The 26,034-nt window shown below is 42.0% G+C and overlaps 1 protein-coding gene across 1 annotated transcript; it reads left to right on the top strand.

The window, feature by feature from the left end:
- Positions 1 to 1,610: 1,610 nt before the first annotated feature.
- Positions 1,611 to 2,778, top strand: LOC143858439 (uncharacterized). Its single transcript, XM_077369092.1, has 3 exons — positions 1,611 to 1,710; positions 1,785 to 2,230; positions 2,314 to 2,778. Exons 1-3 carry the CDS (start codon positions 1,611 to 1,613, stop codon positions 2,776 to 2,778), a joined length of 1,011 nt encoding a protein of 336 aa, XP_077225207.1.
- The last annotated feature ends 23,256 nt before the right edge of the window (positions 2,779 to 26,034 follow it).

The raw sequence follows: 26,034 nt of genomic DNA on the forward strand, positions 1-26,034 counted from the left end.
GCGTTATATCCAGTCCGGCTGGGGCCGGACTGATTTTTGTCGTCTTCCGCCCAGTCCGGTTCGGACCGGACTGTTTTTTGTCGTTTTGTTGAAACGCGTTATATCCAGTCCGGCTGGGGCCGGACTGATTTTTGTCGTCTTCCGCCCAGTCCGGTTCGGACCGGACTGCTTTTTGTCGTTTTGTTGAAACGCGTTATATCCAGTCCGGCTGGGGCCGGACTGATTTTTGTCGTCTTCCGCCCAGTCCGGTTCGGACCGGACTGCTTTTTGTCATTTTGTTGAAATGCGTTATATCCAATCCGGCTGGGGAAAATCCAGTACGGAGCACGGAGCATTGAGCACGGAGTACGGAGCATGGAGCATGGAGCACGGAGTACGGAGCATGGAGTACGGAGCACGGAGATTTTTTTGGAGATGCAAATTTTTACGCGCGCAGAGACACGCGCGTGCTTGGCCGTATTCTTGAGTGGGAGAATGTGCCCGTCATTAATAAGGGACACGTGGCGCTCTTTGAGTGCTCTTGAGATGCGTGCATCGCATTTATTGCCCCACCGCCTCTGAAAAGTTATAAAAGGAGATTTTTCCCTTTCATTTTTTACCTTTCACTTTTTATCTTCTTTTCTCTTCTCTCTCTGTGAGCTCAAGTTCGCAGTTCGCAGTTCGTAGTTGGAGTGGCGCAAGGGTCGACGAGCTCTACTCACCGGTATTCCTCTCAGCCCTTCTCTTTACACATGTCTGATAGTAGTTCCCATTCTGAGTCCGGTACGGAGTCCTCCACTAGTAGTAGTTCAGAATTTAGGCCGCCTCAGGAGCCTGTAATGGCTGAGTTATCCGCTAGGATAAACCTCGTAGATAGCGACGACGGAGAGGTCAGGGACGAAGTGATATTAGACTTGAACACCACCCCACTCCCGACTGGTAGTCTCCCTCGATCAGAAGGAAGTGTTGAAAGCGACGTTGGCGAGGCGTCCACAACATTCCTTCCTGGCCGGGCAGTGGAGATGGTTGCTAGAGCGCGAATGGAGGCCAACCCAAAGTACAATCTGTGAGCCTTGGTCGAGGAAAATTACCTCACAAGGTCCATGTTGGGGGATATTCGAGACAAGTACTGCGTGCCTCCAAGATTTGAACTGAGGGCAGCTATAGAGGGAGACAGAGCCTGTAACAAGAGCCGGGATCTCTGTATCTACGAGGAGTCGCTGAGGGCGGGACTCCGATTTCCTTTGCACCCATTTTTCGCAGCGGTGCTTCGATACTACGGACTGGCCCCAGCTCAAGTAGCTCCGAACTCGTGGAGACTACTGACTGGGTTCTTGTATCTCGTCCACGGCCGGTTAGAGAGGAGCGTGAGTTTGTCGCTATTCCGTGCTTGTGCACATCTGAAGAGGCATAAGGAAGGGGGCTGGATCTACATCAGCCAGCGCCCTGAGCTAAAAATCATTACCGGGATCCCCTCATCAATACATTCGTGGAAGAACAGGTTCTTCTACGTCGAGGATAAGGAGGCCAGTGAGCCCTGGCCTGTCCCTCTAGTGTGGGACACTCCGGACACTTCCAAATTAAGTCGAAAGCCGCTCCTCGAGAGTGAGGACAGAGAGACTTTCGCCTTGATGCGGAAGGAGATTGAGCAATCGGGCCTTATCCGCTGTGCAGAGTTCTCAGGAGAGGAGATGCTGGTTGGGCTGGGCGTGAGTGCCGCGACCCCAGAACGTATGTAGCTAGACCTGCCTTTAGAATCTGTTTACTTTTGTATACTTGCTCCTGACTGCTTACTTGCTTTGCAGAGATGAAGAAACAGTTGACAGTTGAGAAAATAAGACAGGGAGCCCAGCCACGGGCACAGGAGGGTGCTACACAGGCACAACAGGAGCGCCAGAAGAGAAAGGCGACTGTATTGGCGAGTCCGGCCCCATCACAAGGCACTCCTCCACCCCCATCTCAGAGGGCCAAGACTACGGTGAAGCTAGTAGGCCCCTTTGCCCAGGGTGGTGGCTCTTCTAAATCCGGTGGTGCTTCTACTGGAACCGGCTCTGGAGCCCGTCCTCCTACGGGACTGAGTGAGAACGTTTTTCGGCCCAATTGGGCCGTTCTGAAGGATGATACTGCCCTAGGCGAGAGCCGGGAAGCAGGGGAGATCATGAGCAAGTGTCTGTTGCGGAAGGACAAGCAACAGGTCCTTCGCGAGCCGCCAGCTACAGGGGAGGAGGCGGTGATGTCCTCGCTTTACCAGGTAAGAAAAAGATGTAGTTTTGCTATCTTTCTGTCCATTTTTTCGTTTGTCTATACATCGCTGATGCTTGCTCCTTTCTGCAGATCTCACTATACTACAATGATCTCAAGGAGAAGAGTAAGAAGTTCTCCGACGCCATCACCACATCTGAAGAGGTGAACGGAAAGCTGGCTGCTGAGGTCCAAGAGCTTCAGACGAGCATCGGGCGAGTGCAGGAGGAGAAGAAGTTGTTGATGGAGGATCTGGCCTCAGAGAAGAAAAAGCTAGATAAGGCTGCCGAGGCTATGAGCGCCCAGAGAGAAAGAGCCAAGGAGAGGCAGAACGTCGTAGTGAAGGCGGCTGTAGAAGAAAAAGAGGCCGAGCTCTTCAGCCTATCGAGTGAGGCTTATAGTCTCGGATACTACGACTGCCTCCAGGAGCTCCAGGCCTGCAATCCAAACTTAGTGATGCAGAATATGACTCTTCCTGCCAGGCCAAAGATTACTGATGAGGAGCCAGATGCTCCTATTAATGCTCCTGCCGACATCACCTCTCTTCCAGATGCTTAGTATTCTCCTGTTTTCATTTTGTAATGGTCCTTGAGACCCTGGAATTTTTTGACAGCCTTTTGAGGTTAATTTTGTAATGGCCCTCGAGGCCCGACACTCTGATTAATTAAATCATACTTGTCCTATTCTGTTTTCTGTCTCTAGGAAGCTTTAACTGTTAACTGAGTGACTTGTTCGGCTTGCCCTTTAGTTTTTGATAACCTGGGACCAAGGCTGTTGCTGAACTGGGTTTCCAGTGAGCACCCGAATTTAAGAACTGGGTTTCCAGTGAGTACCCAAGTTTAAGAACTGGGTTTCCAATGAGTACCCAAGTTTAAGAGCTGGGTTTCCAGTGAGTACCCAAGTTTTGTGAACTGGGTTTCCAATGAGTACCCAAGTTTTGTGAACTGGGTTTCCAATGAGTACCCAAGTTTAAGAACTGGGTTTCCAATGAGTACCCAAGTTTAAGAATTGGGTTTCCAGTGAATACCCAAGTTTTGTGAACTGGGTTTCCAATGAGTACCCAAGTTTAAGAACCGGGTTTCCAATGAGTACCCAAGTTTTGTGAACTGGGTTTCCAATGAGTACCCAAGTTTAAGAACTGGGTTTCCAATGAGTACCCAAGTTTTGTGAACTGGGTTTCCAATGAGTAAGGGTGAAACTGAGTCTGGAAAAAACATTATTTATTCATAATAATAACAAATTTACAAATTTACAAAGTCACCTTTTTACACATGACATTTTGTCTATTGATAATATCTCCTGAGATTTTTGGAGTTCCATGCGTGGGGTAATAAGTGCTCCTCAAGTGTCTCTAGCTTGTAGCTTCCTGGGCGAATAACTTCTTTCACCCAATACGGCCCTTCCCAAGTCGGGGAGAGTTTTTCGACTTTCGTTGGTTAGGAGACCGCTGCCTTTCTCAGGACCAAATCCCCTGTCCTGAATTCTCTGGGACGAATCTTGGAGTTGTGATAATTGGATACCCTCTGCTTGTAAGCAGCCACCCGGATTCGAGATTCTTCCCAGATCTCTTCTAACAAGTCGAGATTGGCGCGGAGCCCGTCGCTGTTAAGCTGCTCATTGAAGCTGGTGATTCTAGGAGATGGAGCGCCTATATCAACCGGTATTACAGCCTCAGTACCAAAGGAGAGGTTGAACGGCGATTCACCAGTTGTCGTACGAGGAGTAGTGCGGTACGCCCATAGAACGTGATAGAGCTCATCTGCCCATCGACCAGCTTTTTCATCCAGTCTCTTCTTTATCCCCTGAAGCAGGATTCTGTTAGTCACTTCCGTTTGCCCATTGGTCTGGGGGTGAGCCACCGAAGTGAACCTCTGTTTAATCTTTAGATCGGAGCAGAATTTCTTAAAGTTCCGGCAGTCAAACTGTTTGCCGTTATCGGTTATCAAGGCACGGGGAATCCCAAATCGGCACACTACTGATTTCCAGAAGAAGTTCTGCACATTTTGCTCTGTGATCTGTGCTAGAGGTTCTGCCTCCACCCACTTAGTGAAATAGTCGATCGCCACTACCACGAACATGCGCTTTCCAGAGGCCAGTGGGAAAGGGCCCAGGATGTCCATCCCCCATACTGCGAAGGGGAGTGGACTGATAATTGGAGCCATTGCTACAGCGGGCTGGTGGATGGTGGGAGAGAATTTCTGACACCTCTCACACCTTTTAACCAGACCCAGTGCATCCTGCCTGATGGTAGGCCAATACAGTCCTCTGAGCAGCACCTTTATCGCCAGGGCTTTGCCCCCAGATGTTCTCCACAAATTCCTTCATGAGTCTCCTGCAATGCATACGCGGCGTCGCTCGGCCTCAGACACTTCAGATATGGGAGAGTATATGACCTTTTGTATAGATTGTCGCCCCTGAGGGAGAATCGGGCAGCTCTCTGTATCACCTTACGAGCTTCCTTCTTATCCTCCGGGAGTCTAGCATCGCGCAGATAACCCATGATCTCATCCATCCAGCACGGCTCATCTTCCACCTGCATGACTTCCATGGCTTTACTGTCGATGCTGGACCTTTGTAGAAACTCCATGTGTATGCTTCCGAGAGTATTATGTCCAGAGGCAGCCAGTTTAGACAGCACGTCGGCTTTGGTGTTTTCTGTTCTTGGTACTCTGATGACCTCGAAACTGGCAAACCGGCTGGAAAGTTGGCGAACCTTGGCGAGGTACTTAATCATACGCTCGTCTCGAGCTTCGTAGACCCCTTGGATCTGGTTTGCTACCAGCTGCGAGTCGCAGTATGCTTTTAATTTCCCGGCACCGGTCTGAATTGCTAGGCCCATTCCGGCCAGGAGGGCTTCATATTCTGCCTCATTGTTGGATGCACGGAATCCGAATCTCAGGGCGTAATCCGCAGTGAACTCGTCAGGCCCAGTGAGGATGAGGCCGGCTCCACAGCCATTTTTATTTGAAGATCCGTCGACATATACTTCCCAAGTCGGTGTGCTGGTTATGGCGTCCTGCTCAGCTGACGGTGGCCTAATTTCTATCTGAATTTCCTCTGTTATACATTCTTCAGGATCTGTTCTCTCTGCAACTGGGAGCTGTACTGCTTCAGGATCAACGAGCTGTTGGGGGATGGTGCACTCAGCCACGAAGTCTGCCAGTACTTGAGCTTTGATGGCTGGCCTAGGCACGTACTGGATATCGAACTCGCTTAGCTCCACAGCCCATTTCACAAGTTGCCCGGAGATATCTGGTCGATGAAGTACTTGCCGGAGTGGCTGATCAGTCAGGACTTTTATATTGTGAGCTTGAAAGTAAGGTCTCAGCTTCCTGGCCGCCATTACCAGCGCGTAAGCCAATTTCTCAACCCGCTGGTACCTTATTTCTGCATCGTGAAGAACCTTGCTAACATAATAGATAGGCTTTTGCAGTCGATGTTCTTCGCGGACGAGGACAGCTGCCAGAGCCATGGAGCTAATGGAAAGATACAGAAATAGCTCCTCGCCTGGCTCCGGCTTTGTTAGTAGTGGTGGGGAGGACAGGTACTTCTTCAATTCCTCGAATGCGGTCTGGCATTCCTCCGTCCAGGGCGCGGTCTTGAGTCCTTTGACCGCACTAAAGAAGGGCAAGCACCTTTCTGCTGATTTCGAGATAAAGCGTCCCAGTGCGGCTATCATTCCCGTGAGCCGCTGGACTTCTCTGATAGTTTTTGGAGCGGTGAGCTCCATCACAGCTTTGATCTTTTCCGGGTTTGCTTCTATCCCTCGCTGGCTTACCATGAATCCTAAGAAGTTCCCTGAACTAACACCAAAGGTGCACTTGGTGGGATTAAGTTTCATGCTGTGCTTTTTCAGGACCTGAAACGTTTCCCTGAGATCAGATACATGATCCTGCGCACTGCGACTCTTGACCAGCATATCGTCCACATAAACTTCCATGTTCCGGCCGATCTGGTGCTGAAAGAGTCGGTTCACTAGCCTTTGGTAAGTAGCTCCGGCGTTTTTGAGGCCAAAGGGCATAACTCGGTAGCAATAAGTCCCTTGATCTGTGACGAAGGAGGTCTTTAGTATATCCGATTCATACATCCTGATCTGGTTGTATCCGGAGAAGGCGTCCATGAAGCTCAACAATTCGTGACCCGCCGTGGCGTCAATGAGCTGGTCGATCTTCGGGAGTGGATAGCTGTCCTTAGGACAAGCTTTATTCAGGTCGGTGAAGTCGACGCAGGTTCTCCATTTTCCATTTGCCTTCTTGACTAGGACTACATTTGCCAACCAGTCCGGATACCGAATCTCGCGAATGAAGTCAGCTTTTAAAAGCCTCTCCACTTCTTTTATTGCCTGTCGTCTTTCAAAAGCGAAATGTCTCCTCTTCTGCTTGACCGGTCTACAGGTCAAATCGACGCCGAGTCGGTGGGTGCTGATCTCTGGGTCAATGCCTGGCATATCAGTAGGAACCCATGCAAAAACATCTGCATTCTCCTGGAGAAACTCAGCAAGCTGATGCTGAATACTACTGCTGAGAGAGGAACTGATCAGAGCCACCTTCTCACTGTCTCCTGGGCATAGTGGGATGGAGATGAGATCTTCAACGGGTTGGTTCCCCCTGAGTTCGTCCCTTAAATCAAGTAGCTCAATTGGCAGTGATTCTACTGCATTTTTGCCTTTGAGTGCCTTCGCGTAGCACTCCCTGGATTGAGGCTGATCTCCTCGGACTTCGCCCACGCCATTGGGCGTTATGAACTTCATTTTCTGATGGTAAGCCGAGGCCACTGCACGGATCAGGTTCTGGCCAGGCCGTCCCAGGATAGCATTATAGACCGAGGTGGCCTTTACTACCAGGAAATTGACCATGGCGAAGGCTTGACAAGGTGGGTCTTCGACAAGAACGGGGAGCTCAATCTGCCCCACCACCTTTACGACCTCTCCGGAGAAGCCAAATAGATCCGAGTTCGCCGGCTTCAGACGGTCGTCGCCTATCATCATTTTCTCGAAGGCATGGTAGTATAAAATGTCCGCTGAGCTCCCATTGTCCACGAGAATTTTCTTTACCTCCCAGTTGGCGACGAGCATGGTTAAAACCAGTGCATCGTCGTGGGGTAGGATAAGGTTGTCCAGATCTGCATCCGAGAAGGAGATCTCATTCTCCGTTCTCATCTTTTTGCTGGTTGTGTGCACGGCGTTAACCCGTCGCGCATATGCTTTGCGGGCAGCAGAGGATGTGCCCCCGGCGGCTGGTCCACCCATTATTGTACCGATGACCCCCCTTGGCTGAGATAGAGATGCCTCCTGCTGCGTACTGGACGGCTGAGGAGTTTTGTTACGAGCAGGGGGCGGCTGTGATCTTCGAGGACTGCGGCCTCGGGGGCTCTTCTCTCTTCGTTCTTGCTTGCGGCCGTCGGTTCGAATATACTTTTTCAAATAACCGCGGCCGATCAGCTGCTCAATTTCTTCTTTGAGCTGCCAACACTCATCTGTGTCGTGGCCGTGGTCCTTGTGGAAGCGACAGTATTTTGAGGGATCTCTTCTGTTCCCTTTGGAGATCATTCTCGCAGGCCACTTCACGAATTCTTCTTCGCTGATTGCGGCCAATATATGCTTTCTGGAGGTGGTGAGAGGCGTGAAGTTCTCTTCTCTTCTTTGCGGAGGTGGAGACTTCTCTCTTCTCGGAGGTTTATCCTCCCTGCGCTGCTTGGTGGGATTTTTCTCTTCGGAGGTTATCCTCCGATTTGAATTGAGAGCTGCCAGTGTTTCTTCCACCGTTATGTACTCCTCTGCCCCGGCCATGAGATCTGCCAGTGAGTGCGGATTTTGTCGGGCTACGGCCCGACGGAAGTCATTAGATCTGGCACCCGCGAGGAGCGCATTCATAGCTGCTGAGGGATCTAGATTGGGCACCTGAAGTGCCTCCTTGTTGAAGTGGCGGACGAAGGCTTTCAGAGGTTCATTATCCTCCTGTCGCAAGGCCATCAGAGATGCTGTCGTTTTCTTCGGCCTGCGACTGCTCATGAAGTGGCGTACCAGATCCTCTCCAAAATCATCAAAATTACTGATGGAGTTTGGTTTGATCCTGGAGTACCAGTCTCTCGTCGCGCCAGTTAGCGTCGTTGGAAACGCTCTACAAATGAAGCCGTCGGAGGCGCCGTGGAGGAGCATTATTGTTCTGAATGTCTCTAAATGGTCGACGGGGTCAGTGGTCCCGTCGTACTGCGGGACAGCGGGCATTTTAAAGCCTCTGGGTGCTGGAGCACCCAAAACATCATCAGTGAACGACGTTCTGCTTGAGAATGCCCTGGAGGCGGGCCGGCTCTGATCCTTCGCCAGCTCTTCTATCCGGTGATCCATCTCCTCCATTCTCTGTAGGAGCGGATCCGCTCTGTGCTCCGCGGGCCTGATTCTTCCCATTGATCGGCTTACCGCGGAGCCGGACTGGCTCTCAAGACTCCTTCGACGAGACCGGGATTTTACTGGTGGAGCACGGTCTTCATGAGCTCGGGGCCTTGGTGCGGAGCAGGACCGTGACCTCTGACGGCGGTAAGGTTCTGCTCGGGCATACCCCGCTGTGGGATGATGGACTTGTCTGGTGGACTGGTGAGTTCGATCTTCACCACGGCGCGACGACTCTCTCCTGTGGACGTCTGGCCTTCCTTGGACAGATCGCGGAGCCTCTGGGGGAGGTTGTGAAGGCGTCTGAAGCAGTTGCTGGTACTGCCCGACGAGAGCTGTCATCTGTTGAAATAGAGCTTGAACTTGCTCCGGAGTGGGGAGGGGGTTCCGGTGATCTGAGCTAGCAGGGCTCTGCTCAGCTGTTGCAGAGGCCGCCACTACCAGCGAGGCGATTCGTTCACTTCGGGTCCTGCGAGGCAGCACGGCTTGGTCAGTCCGTGCAGCTGGCACCCGCACATTCTTGCGCCCTGCCATTTTTTGTGAGATGTTTGAGAACGACTTTTAGTTCTGGGGTCCCACGGATGACGCCAATCTGTTAGACCGAAAATCGGTAACAGGTACAGCAGTGACGTAAGAGCTGAGCCGGAGAACCAAAGGAACTGAGTCCTGGGGGACCGGAGTGAACGAGTAGTGAAGTGGCTAGAAGTGAGTCCTGCTGTGAGGGCTGAGTCCTGCATAAGTCAAGCGAGGTCAGAAGACCAACCCGGATTTTACTCCGGACAGGCCCTTCGACACTCAAGTCAGTATGAGCAGGAGTGAAGGGGAGAAGTCTAAGAGTTTGGGTGGAGAGGGTTTTTTGCATTACCCATTGGTCTGAGCTTTGATCCCCTATTTATAGGGGATAACCTGGTGAGGTGTCCTGGACAGGTGGCGGCCTGTGAGAGGCTAGAGTTCACCTACTCCTGGACAGGTGGCGGCCTGTGAGAGGCTGGAGTTCACCTACTCCTGGACATGTGGCGGCCTATAAGAGGCTGGAGTTCACCTATTCCAGGACAGGTGGCGGCCTGTGAGAGGCTGGAGTTCACCTACTCCTGGACAGGTGGCGGCCTATGAGAGGCTGGGATTTTTACACCCCATCAAGTTGCATAGGATCCAAGTCGAGAGAAATTGGAGTTGGTTTTTGGATACAACAAATACAAAATCATTCAATAGGAAAAGATTATGCACGGGAACAAAGCATTTTTCTAGCTAACAGTAAAAAAATTTACAGCAAACCATGCGAATATTCCCGCAATGTTTTGAAATACTGTGTATATTGAGTATTGCCTTGAAGTGAGAAGCTAATTAGAAAAGTCTAAACCAAAGGAAGAAGGGCCATTTTGAATGTATGACAATATGATAGTGTGGATAGCAGCCACCAAAATCCCAACAGCCACGGGAAATCAACAACAAAAGTGAGAGAATGTTTAGAAATGAAGGGAGTCTCGATAATGAAATCTGGATTCTTCCTTTATTTGGACACGAACTTTTGAACTAAGGTTCCTCATCATTGTACTTTTCAGTCCATATTTTATATTCCTTATGATTCTCGACCATTCAAAAATGGGCTGATATAACCTGTTTGAATTCCAATAAGGACTTCACACAACAAATTTACTTGGTGCCAGGAACCTATGAAGGCAAAACAGTTGCTTTCATGGATAAATAAAAAGTAATTCCATTGACACCAGGCTTCCTTAAAGAAATATTCATTGATATTTGTAAAAAAAGAAAAGAAACAAAGCAAATGAATGTCATATTGATAAATTTTCTTAATCAAAGCAAACGATGAGATTCAATTTTTTTTCTACTTCTTTTGTTCATGTGTTTGGCCCGAACAAGTCTCAATGTCCCGGTTTTGTATCTTCTACGACAGTTCTTACTTATACGACTATGATTATGACAAAGAGAGGTGCAATCATCTACATAACAATCCCTTCTCGACTACAATTGCTTTTACTTTGGCGCCAGCTTTTCGATTCACTGAAGATCTGCTGGTGTTAGGAATCATAATCATCACCGTTTGGGATATTCCCCTTGAAGGTATTCCTGAATTCAATATATTTTGATGCAAAACCTGTTATTATGGCGATTCGTTTTGTATTTTTGTATGCTTTGGATATTTCTAAATCCAAATTTTTTTCGGTGTATTGGGTTTTTCAAGTTGTTGTTGTTTTAACAAAGTGGGAAAGTGGGCCTTGATTAAGAATAATATTAGGAAGGGATTTGCTAGCATCCATCACAGAATAGCATATTGTACATACAAGAAATTAGATCTAATCCTATAATTCCAAAATTGATAAATTTTCTTAATCAAAGCAAACAAAACATGTTTGCACGGAACAGGGAATAAGCCAATGTGCTATTCCTAAAATTATTCAGATCTATATAATGGAATCCAGCGTGAAAATTTTCAATTTTTGAATTATAGGATTAGATCTAATTTCTTGTATGTGCAATGTGCTATTCTTCGATGGACGCTAGAAAATCCCTTCCTAAAATTACTCTGTTAAAACAACAACCTAGAAAACCCAATACACCCAAAAAAATGGATTTAGAAATATCCAAAGCATATAAAAATACATAATGAATCACCATAATAGTAGGTTTTGCATCAAAATATATTGAATTAAGGAATACCTTCTATGGGAATATTCCAAAATGTGATGATTATGATTCATTTACACCAGCAGATCTTCAGTGAATCGAAAAGCTGGCCCCAAAGTAAAAGCAGTTGCAGTCGAGAAGGGGTTGTTATGAAGATGCTTGCACCTCTCTTGGTCATAATCATAGTCGTATCAATAAGAACAGATACAAAACCGGGACATTGAGACCTGCTCAGGCCAAACACATGAACAAAAGAAAGTAGAAAAAAATTGAATCTCAAGAAACACACCAAAACATGCGTTATTATTAAAGGCGACCTCTTTTAACATTTAAAAAAGAAGAAGAAGCAGAGCATGCCTTCCATCAATAAAATCCCACAACTCACCATATGTTGCTTCACCTCCATCAATCGAAACATGTTGACATCTGCATGCTTTTCTCGTTGAGTCCATTCTTATAGAAAACCTTATTCTTACGAAAGATCTAATCTTTCAGAGGAATTTAAATCAAGCAGATCTTTGACAATTGATCAAAAAACAAAAAGGAGAAAAATAAATAAGAAAAGACCCAAAAACTAAAGTCCAAACAGAGGAGAGTTAGATGAGAGAAATATACCTCTAATTGCTTTGCTCTCAGCCTTCACCTTTTCACAATATTCTCTCATCTTTGATACTCCAGAATCAAGCAAACGCAAAAAGACTCGTTGGATAGCAACACATGGTACTGTTTTTTTTTAATGGCATAACTCATGGTACTGTAAGTGCAACAGTGGGGGGAAATCGTATAATTAGAAAAAATGAAAAAAAAAAACCCCACGTCTTTTAGCCCTGATGTATAACCCGGGTCTTTATCCTGTGTAGATATAGTTTCAACTTTTCTTAAAGTAATAGTGCGGATGTAGTTTAACTAACAAAATTCAATATTGTAATCATACAAAAAGATTTATAACAACATAAAGACCATGAATTTATTAGACAGAGGAAACAGAATAATAACCTAAATTTCATTAACACAGTATAAGAAATCAGTAATGCCAACAACCCATATAAGAATTAAGACCAAAAGAAAAGTGCAAGCAAAAATCCAAATAAGATTGAAGCAAGCGATGCAAAAAACTCCACAAAATAGAGGTTTAGGACTGTACAAAGTTTTGTCGTTATTTCTTTCAATCCAAATAAGAGAACAAAGAAACCACTAAAAAAGTGAGAAAAATAAGTTTCGGTAATAAATCCATCCGATTGACCACACCGTTTCCAAAATGTGTATAACCATTTCCTTCCTTGCGCATAAATACATCCTATTTTCTAGGCGCATATTGCGAAAAGCCAAAAACATATTAAAAGAAATAATTTTTAGAAAGTAAATATATAAAATGATAAAAAAAGGAGTAATATTGATCTAATACACATTCCATATAAAAAGGAGCATTTTACTTCAAGCGATCCACTTGCAGTAATACATATATCATATCATGTAGACTTTTGAAAAGAAAGATTAAGCCAAAATAAATACCACATTTATAATGGAGGCATTCCCCATGGACACTGATTGTAATTGCACTTGGTAGGAGGCCAGCAATCCATGGTTGCACACATAAAGTTATTTTCTGTTTTAGCAATGGTAGTCACCCCTTTTATGGTCACTGTCACATCTTCACATAAACTTTTTATAGAAAAATAGCATAAAAGAAGATAAAGAAGCAAAATCCGAATCCCCATTCCCACCCCCAATACAAAACACAAAACGATAAAATTAGCCTCTAACGAAAGTTTTATACAGCGATATAAGGATTCTCTCAAAGAGTCCGTTTAAAATAATACTCTTTGTTTTCAAGATTTCCTTTTGAATCAGATTATCTGTACATATCTATCTATAATAAGTAGCATCTTATCTAGCCAGCCCCTTTCAGTCTTATTTGTTTTAGTAGTCCACAAAAGCTGAGTTTTGTGGGAATCTGTTTTCAAAACTAAAATAGCAGTACGCGTTATATGATAAGAATGTTTGTAGATATCCCAAATTTCCTAATTAACTTCGTGGATCTTTGCCGAGATCTAGTTTGTTCCGAAATTTTCGGCACGCCTTTATATTGTAGAAACATAACACAATAGATTAGAAGATTAGTGCAAAGGCGTAGCAGATATTTTGCCTAACTATTCTCCGGTTTAAAAGGATAATAAATACAAATTGTTTTTGAGATTTTTTTTGTATATTGTAGAAACATAGCGTAACAGATTAGAAGATTAGTGCAAAGGTGTAACCGATTTTTGCCTAACAATTCTCCGGTTTAAAAGGAGAATAAGTACAAATCGTTTTGAGATTTTTTTTTTTGTATGTACGAATAAAAAAGGAAACGGGGTATAGAAGGGGTGCCACATGGCGCAACCACGTCGTCCGGGATTCTGTTTTACATATATATTATATGACATTACCTTAGCGTGTTATTAGAAACGAAAACTTTTGGAAAGTGATGATTGGAGAAAGGGAGTTACTAACGGAGTAATCGTTCCCCATAAGAATAGGAAACGAATGACTTGTTTTGTGAACTTTCATAATTTGGTTGCCCCATAGGATCTAAATGCCACAATGGCGGAGCATGAGACTGTCCACATCAGCAATGAACAGTAAACAGCCCTTCCTCCTTATAGATATATAGATTAGTTTTAAAGAGCTGTTAGTAAAGTTATTACATTTCCCGAAAAGCTCTCATGAACCAATTAAAGAAGAAAAGAAAGTTGGGTTTGTGCACATATCAAAAAGGGGTGAGTTGATAACATTTCCCTTTTATTATTCTACTACTCTTTCTCACTTAGATCAATGGTCAACAATAGATTGGACCATCACCATACTACGGCTAATGTTCTTCATAGGTCAATCGTAGATTGAAATGTGATCAAGATATCGTAGGATATATATGGAGAGAGTGACCCGTGTTTTAGAAAGTGCCTTATAATTGATGATGGATGCACTGATGAATCAACGTTCAGTTGGAGACTTAAAGGTTAATCTATTTACTTGATGGGGTCGAGAGCTTTAAATATGCGGGGAATGATAGGGCCACGTAGCCAAAAAATGCCACACTCTGTAGGGCCCACACGAGTTCATTGCAAGATGGATTCTTTATTTTTGTATGGTTCTAAAGTTCTGGGCAGAGTTTGTCAAAGATTTTTTTTTCTAAATTAGTAAAAAATGTTGTGAATAAGAGTCTAAGATTTTGTGGAGTTATTACTCCCGTTTAGGAAAAAATAATCCCACACCTTCGTCGAGAGTCTATAAATTGCTGGCATGGGACGTCTTTTGGAGAGGGAAAGAATATGAATTTTCGAAAGCTTTGATGCCTTCTCTCGGTGTCATGTGTACTGATCAGAGATTTCTATTACTCTTGTATGATCTACATTTGATAATGATCTATTCTTAAATAACCACTTACAGATAAGGAGAAGGTTAACAAGAGTTAAACCAAATCTATCCTCTAATCTATCATGATTACCACATCCAACCAAATCCATATTCTACTTTAACCATATAGATCCAACGGTCGAGATCTGATATACTCTAACATGCCCCCTCAAATGTATGTAGATTAAAAATCTACATACGGTTGATTACAATAAAATTCCTAAATTCAAAACTCCCCAATTTGATGCACTGATAAACTATTTGCTGAAGATGTCGTGATGCTGATGAAGCTTGATGATTTTTGTCTATTGCCGGATGCCTGACACTGGTTGCCGAAGATGAAGATGATGTCGCTTGGAAGATGAGCTTGAATAGGCTTCATGGGACTCTAGCCTCCATGGGCGAGTTTTCATGGACCAATTTTAAATATCGATCTTCAGGGATTGATCGGTTTTAGATACCGATTTTTAAGGAAATGGGCCACAATCGACCAAGACCTCAATGGGCAAATCATCACGGTCGGTTTTAGAATACTGATCCTCATGGAATATGAACTGCTCTCTCATGCAAGAACCTTGAGGAATCGAGGCCCCTCAATTGAATAGAGCATTATTTCAGGCACACACCTCAAGTGAGGTGCTTCAACTAAAATAGGCCGATAAAAGAAAATGGGTAAAAAAAGAAAAGAAAACTATGATTTGAAACAAAGATAGAAATTGAAGGAGGAAGCGACACTTAGCGGTCAAGAATGATGGCAACAATAGTTGGCGGTAGTACCAAACTTTGAAAAAAAAAATTAAGTGAGACAGTGCATAAAAGGTGGGTGCAAATATCAAGTAATGGGGTTAGTGTTCCACTAAAGACGCAAGGGAAGGGTGCTTTTATCAATATGGGAGTTGAGTCTATTGGAAAGGACAAAAGAAGGGGATGTAGATATCAAGTCTTGCTATTGTTTTTATTGATAAGAAGGTTTTTTTAAGTAAAAAAAAAGAATGCAGGAAAGGCATAGAGGAAATGACGGATGAGGCTCTATAGATTTTGAAGGGCATTCTATTTAACTTAAAAATGAAGAGTGGTGTAAGTACCAAAATAGGGCATGTTGTTTCAGAATTTTTCTTCTTTAAAAAAAAAAAAAAAAAAAAAAAAAAAAAAAAAAAAAAACTGCCCTTCGTAGCTTGCTTACTACGACTGACATGCCTGGGAAAGAGGTCCCTGTCGAGATGCCTTGTGAAGAGGTCAAGCTAAGATCTGCATTGCCTTTATTTTGGAGATTAGATTTCGTTATGAATTGAAGATTCAATAGATAAAAGGAATCTTTGCATTGCTGTCCCCGAGGAAGAGGAAGGCCCATACGGCTACAGCATGGAAGACTTTCGATGAATTGATGGGTGTTTGCAGGTCTGAAATCCAGGAGACGGAGAGATCTAATTGGCCGTTGGAAGAGAGGATGATATTATGAATGAAGTGGGAGTGGAAAGAGAGCAAAGCATCATTGGAATGCTTTTCACAAACAAGCAGATTGTGAACAACTGATTAGGCAATGGAAACCAAGGAAAATCCAGAAATGCTCATTGTTAAGAGGCTCTTAAGGGAGCAAGGAGAAAACTGAAAATAGACTAGGCAACCTAAGAGGTGGGGGGGGGTGAATTAGGTTTTATAAAAGTTTGTTTCTTTGAAACCTTGTGTTAGAAGATTCTACTAATTACTTTGAAGTTATTTAACATGCACTTGTAAAGAAAAGAGTTTAGGATATTACCAATAAAATCAAGAGATGAGAGAGAGTAGAAAGCACACCACAAGAACACGAAGATTTATAGTGGTTTGGTCTTCTCAAATGACCTGCTCCACTCTTACAAGTTTCTTGTCCTTGGGTTTCTTCACTATCTGGACACCACACCATGGTCGGATCCAAGGCCTCCTTACAAACACCGAGTCTTTAAACTCTCCAAGGGTCACCACCCTTCTTTACAATGGTAGAATGAAAATAAAAGCTCACAAGTCTCTTATTTAGGCAAATACAAAGGTAATAGCTCAAGTAATAACTCTTGTCTCACTCAAAGTATAAACCCTAATAAGTCTCTCATGAAGGAGTGAATGTAATAGCACCAAAGAGAGATTAATGCAAGTTATTCTCACAATAAATGGCAAGAAGAGAGTAGGTGAGAGTTAGGGTTTTGAAAATGGTGGCCAGGGTTATTCAAGAGCACAAGAGATATCTTTAAGGTTCTCAAAATGGTGCTTATTCCAAGAGAAACAAAAATCCTAATTTTTTGGCTTTTAGGACGTCGCAGACGAAGTCTGGACGACCGGCAACTATAGCTGTTTGATAATCAAAGCGCACGCCAAAGTTCGACCACTGACGTCCGCAATATCCCGGATGACCGCCATATTCTCAGTTATTTTGACTCAACCTTTTAGGTTTCAGATAGACGTCCGCCAATATTCCGTACGACCGCAATATCCTCAGTTGTTTTTGTCCAAACTCTCAGGTTTCAGACGGACGTCCGCCAATATTCCGAACGACCGTAATTTCCTCAGTTATCCAGTTTTGTATATTTGGGTTTCAGACGGATGTCGCCAGAACCTAGACGTTCGTAATTCCTTTGGATACTTAAACTCATAGTTCTTGAGAAAATTCAATACAGACTTTGAGTCTACTATAGGGAGTGTGATTTCTAGATATGTCTACGTTCATTTTAAACCTCCCTAAGTGCCAAATACACTCAAACACCCAGGAGAGACTCTACATTCTATGCTATATGTATAACATCTTCTTTTATGAGCTTCTTGAGTCTTCAATCTTCAGTTGGATTCAATCGACCTTAGAATTGTGTGCGTCAAGGTTTCGTAGGTCGCTTGTAGTGTCCAACTCGTCTTGCTTGTCTTCGATGTATTGAACCTGTTCATTTCATAGGTAATCGACATTGGCATGATCAATCAATATGGGTTTGGTTCCAATCAAAACATTGGTGATCGATAGCCTTCCGGCTTACAAAAACAAAGATAATGGTTGTTAGAAATGGGATTTCAGTTCGGGTTTGGAGTAAAGGTTTTTGGATTTGTAGCGGTGGAGTTTGATGGTGTCCGGCGGACGGCTTAGAACAGCCATTCACCGGAGAGCTTGGCTTTTAGAGGCTTAGGCCGGGTTGGATCATCCCGCTCTGATACCATATTGAATCAAAGATTTCTATTACTCCTGGATGATCTACATTTGATAATGATCTGTGCTTAAATTAGTACTTGCAGATAAGGATAAGGTTAACAAGAGATAAACCAAATCTATCCTCTGATCTATCATGATTACCACATCAAACCAACTCCATATTCTACTCTAGCCATATAGATCCAACGGTCAATAACTGATATACTCTAACAATGTGGACTCATGACATCGATCAATGGTGGAATCTATTGATTTAGTGAGTTCTTCCCCAGGTGGATTTGTAAAAATTCATTTTGGTGCCTTTCCTTGATGAAAAAGATAACGAAATATGCCCAATTTAATGGTCACAGTGCCTATAGACCGAAGTGGATTTCGTTATTTTTGTATGGTTTTAGAGTTTTAAGAAGAGTACGTGTTAAATATTTTAACCAACTATCAAAGAATGTTATGAGTGCGAGTAAGATTTTATAGAGTTGTTATTTCATAAGGAACTCGTCCTAGCAATTTTTTTAGTCCATTAGGGAGTTCAATGACCATCGTTTCTAAAGAAATAGTGATAATCGATCCTCCATCCCTAGTTTTTTCCCCTTTAAGGGCACGTTTGGCTGCGAGGAATTTGTTTTCATGATAAATCGGGCATCTTCAAGTGTGACGTCCCTAAAAAGCAGGAAACCAAATCCCGGAAACGGCCATCTCCGTGATGAGAAGTTGTTAAAAATCCGGAAAATGTTGATCTGGTTTTGAGCAGAGTTTTTGTTTCCGATTTTTATCAACCCCTCATCATGGAAACAACCACTTCTGGGATCTTATTTCCTGACTTTCAGGGTCTTCACACTTGAAGATGCCCGATTCATCATAAAAACAAATTTCTTGCAGCTAGACGTTCCCTAAATCATCCATTGGAGGAAAATTGAAATAGGTAAATTTCATCTTGGGTGAGGCAACTTTTCAACTATGATGCTGTGAAATCCCAAGTGGACATAATGATTTTCACGGTCCGTGTGACAAAGGAGAATCCAAAACCCTTATGTTTTCTTTTGCCTTTTGACCAAATGATTTTCAAGTGTTTAAGAGAGTGAGGCGCCCCCTCATCAAAACAAGGGAGTGCACATATCATTTCCCTCTAAATATAGGGTAATGATAAATTTGCCCCTTTTATTTCCATAGGACAACCAACTGCAGTGTACAATGGCAATCAGGCCCGTTGAATCCTTCCCACGTGAAGTGCACCAGCCCCTCTGCAGTCATAGATATGCTGGAGCGGGCTGTCCCGAGTAAAAAAAAGGGGGTGGATATATCACTTCCTTGAATACAAGGAAACTGAGTTTTGTACATATGTACTATGCCCTTCTCTAGGATCCAAAATATCTCTTTTGCCATTGATCATAAAAGTGGCTTTTTGCTTTTCGTTCTCAACTTAATAAAAACTTAATTAAGGGCCCTTTTAAAGACTAAAAAGGGTATAATTCAATTGTAGGTGTGAGAAGGAGGGAACATTTTTGTAAACAAAATTCTAATAGAATTAGGTTTTAAACAAGATTTGCTTTGAGTGGTTTACCTTAAAATGTGCAGGGCATCATAATTTGTTCCACCAAGACAAATGAATAAATAGCACATTTTTAGTTTTTCCTTTTCAGTTTACTTATCAAATTATGCCACTTTGCCATGAATCAAGTGGAAGAGATGATATAAATAACTTTGGTTTAACAAGGTGGAATTACTGTGTGTGGCATATATATATATATATATATATATATATATATATATATATATATATATATATATATATATATATATATGAGAAAAGGGTTGCTGCTAATGTTAGTTGCTAACATTAGCATAAAACAAGGGTGGGGCCACATTGTTGGGGTGATCCTAAGCATTCATTTGAAAGGCCCCATCATGAATGGGGTGTGTACCAGAAATCAGCTTCATTGGATCATCATAGGGGATGTCCATTTGTGGGGGTGAAAATGGACAGATATTGTTTGTCCACTAATCTGCCCATTTTCATCCCACAAATGGACACCCTAAGATGATCCAATGGAGCTGATTTTTGGTGGACACCCTATCCATGAAAGAGCCTTCCAAATGAATTCTTTTGATCCCCCCAACAATATGGGCCCACCTTGTTTTATGCTAACATTAGCAGCTAAGCTAGCAGCAACCCTTTCCCCCCCCCCTCTCTCTCTCTCTCTCTCTCTCTCTCTATATATATATATATATATATATATATATATATATAGACACACACACACACACACACACACACACACACACACACTAGTAAAAAACCTCGTGTGTTGCATGGGCTGACAAAGCACTGTACGAACCACTTCATAGGTTGATCCAAACAGTCCATGTGATGGAACACAACATAAATCGGTTATGCCCGTAAAATCATGTCCATAGGCTGATCCTAGCCCTCCAATCTATAGAGGTTTCCATAAGATGTTGTTCCTCTTAAGGTGCTCGGAATTTGTCAATATTTTTCAAGGTGTCTTGAATCCGTAGTATTATGTAATATGTTCACAAATATCCATAGTATTATGTAACATCTACACCCAATCCGTAATTTTGCATAGAATATGTTGACTTTGTCCACTTTTTTTAGTACAAAAGCATAAAGGAAGGGGGTAGGATTGAAATTTTGTGGCTTCAATGGGTGCCTTCGTTAAAAAGCATAAAGGAGGCAGTAGGATTGAAAATATGGGGGTTGAATGCCTTTGTTAAAAAAAGTAAAAAAAAGTGATGTGTAATTCTATTAGAATTTTGGGAGAAATTCAAATAATTCTCTCATTTTCTCCACTGCCATATAGTATACTACTAGTAAAAAACCTCGTGCGATGCACGGGCCGACAAAGAACTGTACGAACCACATCATAGGTTGATCCAAACCATCCATGTGATGGAACACAACATCAATAGGCTGTGCCCGGAAAATCATTTCCATAAACTGATCCTAGCCCTCCAATCTATAGAGGTTTCCATAATTAAAAAAGCATATAGGAGAGGGTAGGATTGAAATTATGTTGCTTTAATGGGTGCCTTTGTTAAAAAGCATAAAGGAGGGGGTAGGATTGAAACTATGTGGGTTGAATGGGTGCCTTTGTTAAAAAAGTCAAAAAAGTGATGTGTAATTCTCGTAGAATTTTGGGAGAAATTCAAATAATTCTCTCCTTTTCTCTTCTGCTATATATATATTGTAACGCCCCGGATTTTTTGGAAATACCAACTCGGTGCGTAGAAGAATATTACATCATCTTTCTCAAAAACTTTCATTATTCCCAAGATCTCAAATACAACAACTACGTTTAGAGGGTTTACAGAAATTAGGTCTAACTTATTACATCTTAATTCAAGACATAGTTGATACATATTTAAAACATATTTGTCCTTTAGAACAGTTCTGCATTTAACTCTAGCATTCCTCATCTTTCATCTATACTTCACTTGGGGGTTGGAACAATAAAACAAGAAAAAAAAAGGGGTGAGCTCAAATAGCCCAGTAGGGTATAAACAACAAGTGATGTAAAATTGTCAAGCTCATAAGAACATGATATTTTGTAGATAGGACATCTCACATTATAAACATGAAAAGAAAGAATAAGCACAACATACTTTCCAAACGTATAGAGAAAACTTACAGAACTTGATATCAAGAATTATATATATAGACTTCATTAAGCATAGATGCTTTCATTCATAGCCATATCTATGCCCATTCATAGCCATACCTCGGCTCATAATCCTCTAGATTTACACTCTCTAGAGTCGTCTTTACCCACGTGCACATGGAGGACTATAACGCGTCCACCCGTCATCATATCATAACTCAGTCCATATTCAGAATTAGGGTATCACAAGATAAACTCTAAACATAAACATATCTCACGGAAACAAGTTTCGAGGATACAAAATAGAATTATAGCTTTATCAGTAAAATCATTTATCTGAAAGGAATGTGGTCTGAAAGAAAGGATCCCCCTTGGATTCTCATCAGTTGTGGATCTTAGAAGGATATAAACTCTTATAGCAATTGCGTATAAAGAGAATCAAAGAATATGAAATATTCACATCCAGTATATCAAAAGAGAATCAATGGAAGAAAACCCTTACATATAGCAAAAGAGAATCAATAGAAGAAAACCCTTACATATAGCAAAAGATAATCAATGGAAGAAAACCCTTACATATAGCAAAAGAGAATCAATGGAAGAAAATCCTTACATATAGCAAAAGAGAATCAATAGAAGAAAACCCTTACATATAGCAAAAGAGAATCAATGGAAGAAAATCCTTACATATAGCAAAAGATAATCAATGGAAGAAAACCCTTACATATAGCAAAAGAGAATCAATGGAAGAAAATCCTTACATATAGCAAAAGAGAATCAATGGAAGAAAACCCTTACATATAGCAAAAGAGAATCAATGGAAGAAAATCCTTACATATAGCAAAAGATAATCAATGGAAGAAAACCCTTACATATAGCAAAAGAGAATCAATGGAAGAAAACCCTTACCTATAGCAAAAGAGAATCAATGGAAGAAAACCCTTACCTATAGCAAAAGAGAATCAATGGAAGAAAACCCTTACCTATAGCAAAAGAGAATCAATGGAGAAAACCCTTACATATAGCAAAAGAGAATCAATGGAAGAAAATCCTTACATATAGCAAAAGAGAATCAATAGAAGAAAACCCTTACATATAGTTTTCCGGTCACAGGTTTGTTTGAGCTTACACCTTGGAGTGGATAACCTGTAAATATATTCTAATTTAATCAAATTCATGTTTTAAGGCAGTGTCCTTTCTGTCCAGGTAATGTTCATCTACGTCCAAAATAATGTTCCCTGTGTTCAGTGTTCTTTCTATTAAATTTTTAAGATCATGGGGCCCAGCATGCACTATTCATATGGACCGCACATGTTACTATTCATGTGGATCCCACAGGTTACTATGCTCAGTAGTTCACCATTCTTTGATTTAGTTTATTTCTTGGCTACTATGCTCAGCAGTTCGCCTTTCTTTGATTAAAGTTTACTTTACGGTTACTATGCTCAGCAGTTCACCATTCTTTGATTTAGTTTATTTCTTGGCTACTATGCTCAGCAGTTTGCCTTTCTTTGATTAAAGTTTACTTTACGGTTACTATGCTAGCATTTCACCGTTCAAATAAGATGGGCTACTATGCTCAGCATTTCGTCTTTCTTTGATTAAAGTTTACTTTACGGTTACTATGCTAGCATTTCACCGTTCAAATAAGATGATAAAACTTGCATAATCTATAGCGAGTTATCGTCTCTTATGCATTCTTTATCCTAATATTTACATAGGTGGTAGAACCAACCATATTACCTATAATAAATACTTTAACTATCTATATGAAAGACTTACCTTGGTAGTGATGAAGTGGATTTCCTTTTTCCTTCTCCTCTCTCTCGTTTTCCCTTTCTCTTACTCTTTTTTCTCTCTCGTTCTCTTTTCTCTCTCTCTTTTTTTTTCTTCTTCTTCTCTTCCTCTATTTATAGGTATTTTTTTCAACTACAGTCTTAAATTCACAACTACTCTCTTAAATGCTTTTACAAAAATATAGGAATAGTAAAGGTATAAATAAATGAATAGTAAAGGCTGCTTGAATAGTAACATGATGATTAATATTATTTAATTATTATTTAATGATAGTGGTTGTGGAGTGACCCGCTTAACCAATGAGTTAATGAAAGTGGTTGCGGTGTGTCCTTCTGGTAGTGGTTCCCACTAGTGATGGGTCCCGCTGGCGTTGGGTCCCGCTATTTGTGGGTCCTGCTTGTTGTGGGTCCCACTTGTGGTAGGACCCGCTTGTGTGGGGCCCGCTGATGTGGGACCCACTGTTGGTGGGACCCACTTGTGTGGGGCCCGCTGATGTGGGACCCACTGTTGGTGGGACCCGCTTGTGAATAGTACTCGGTGGGTCCTACTGTGGATAGTAATTTTGAATAGTTTATCTCAATAGTGAACTTGCATAGTATTTCTGCATAGTAATCTTACGTAGTATTTCTACATAGTAATCTTGCATAGTGACTATTGTGAATAGTAATTATGAATAGTGACTATTGGTAGTTTTTAATATGTGTAAGTATCTACTCATTTTTAGTTGACATCTGGGGCGGTGGTTTAGTGGTAGGAAGTCGTTTAATCCTCGCTCAGCGTTGGGTTCGAATCGCGTACGCCCCATTATGCCAGATGTCCTCATGCCCGATTAACTCGGGGAAAAATGAGTAATGGCCGATGATTACCCACCTATGAGGCCATTTTTATTTATTTGTATATATATATATATATATATTTTACCGGTTATTACATATATAATATATAATAGTAAAAAAATCTCGTGCGATGCACGGGCTGACAAAGAACTGTACGGACCACATCATAGGTTGGTCCAAACCGTTCATGTGATGGAACACAACATCAATAGGTTGTGCCAATAAAATCATTTGCATAGGCTGATCCTAGACCTTCAATCTATAGAGGTTTCCATAATTTAAAAAGCATAAAGGAGGGGGGTAGGATTGAAATTATGTGGCTTTAATGGGTGACTTTATTAAAAAGCATAAAAGAGGGGGTAGGATTGAAAATATGTGGGTTGAATGGGTGCCTTTGTTAAAAAAGTCAAAAAATATAGGTTGATCCAAACCGTCCATGTGATGGAACACAACATCAATCGGTTGTGCCTATAAAATCATTTACATATGTTGATCGTAGCCCTCCAATCGATATAGGCTGATCCTAGCCCTCCAATCAATAGAGGTTTCCATAATTGTTGTTCCTCTTCAGATGCCCGGAATCGTCAATATTTTGCAAGTGTCCTGCATGAGCAATAGAAAGTACTTCTTTCGTCATTGTCATATGTGTTTACCTCTTCTTGGTAGTTTTTCCCCGTAATTGTCATAGACAATTACCTGTGTCGGTACTTTTCGTATGTAGATTAGATTTTACCCTCAAATAATTTCTCATAGAGTTAGATGTTAGATATCAACAAAGGGGTTAGTGGTAAAGGAGTAATGCTTACGTGCTATATTTCGGGTGAAATAAAATGTCTATTTTACCCTCATAGATAGTATGTACAGATATGTGGGGAGGGCAAAAAAGGGTAAAAATCATTCACACTGACGTGTTAAATGGACGATAATTCTCCAATTTATCTTCTGCTATATATATATATATATATATATACTAGTAAAAAACCCCGTGCGATCCACGGGGCGACAAAGAATTGTACGGACTACATCATAGGTTGATCCAAACCGTCCATGTGATGGAACACAACATAAATAGGTTGTGCCCGTAAAATCATTTCCATAGGCTGATCCTAGCCCTCCAATCTATAGATGTTTCCATAATTGTTGTTCCTCTTAAGGTGCCCGGAATTCGTCAATATTTTTACAGGTGTGCTACATTCGTAATATCAAACTTTCTGTAATTTTACCCTCACATAGTGAATTAGGAAAAGTAGTTTTTTCGTCATTGTCATATCGCTAGCCACCTTGCCAAAAATAGTATTTCCGTGGAGTTTTCACCACGGCTAATAAGACAAATCTCTAAACACATACAATTGCAAAGGATGGGCGAGACGTAGCCTTTGGAGAAGATGGGTAGCAAATACCTATTCGACGTGTTAATTCCACAGTTTTTTCAAATAATTCAGAAAATTCTCTCATTTTCTCTTCTGCTCTATAGTATATATATATATATATATATATATATATATATATAATACTATATAGCAGAAGAGAAAAGGGAGAATTATTGTCCATTTAACACGTCAATGGGGATGATTTTTACCGTTTTTTGCCCTCCCCACATATCTGTACACACTATCTATGTGAGGGTAAAATCGTAATCTACATACAAAAAGTACCGACACAGGGTACATGTCTATGACAATTACGGAAAAAAACTACCAAGAAGAGGAAAAGACATATGACAATGACGAAGAACTTATTTATATTACTCATGCAGGACACTTGCAAAATATTGACGGATTCCGGGCACCTAAAGATGAACAACAATTATGGAAACCTCTATCTATTGCAGGGCTAGGATCAGCCTATATCGATCGGAGGGCTAGGATCAACCTATGAAAATGATTTTACGGGCACAACTGATTGATGTTGTGTTCCATCACATGGACGGTTTGGATCTACCTATAAAGCCATATAATTTCAATCTTACCC

Source organism: Tasmannia lanceolata, unplaced genomic scaffold (assembly GCF_043159265.1).
Source record: "Tasmannia lanceolata isolate RefF3 unplaced genomic scaffold, GAP_Taslan_0.1 ptg000026l, whole genome shotgun sequence".
NCBI classification, from domain to species: Eukaryota; Viridiplantae; Streptophyta; class Magnoliopsida; order Canellales; family Winteraceae; genus Tasmannia; species Tasmannia lanceolata.

What these genes read in the sequence shown, in the direction of transcription:
- LOC143858439 (XM_077369092.1), top strand. Translation starts at nt 1,611, where the DNA reads ATGCGGAAGGAGATTGAGCAATCGGGCCTTATCCGCTGTGCAGAGTTC. An exon ending in GAGTGCCGCGACCCCAGAAC is followed by an intron (nt 1,711 to 1,784) that starts GTATGTAGCTAG and finishes CTTGCTTTGCAG; the next exon opens with AGATGAAGAAACAGTTGACA. An exon ending in TGATGTCCTCGCTTTACCAG is followed by an intron (nt 2,231 to 2,313) that starts GTAAGAAAAAGA and finishes TCCTTTCTGCAG; the next exon opens with ATCTCACTATACTACAATGA.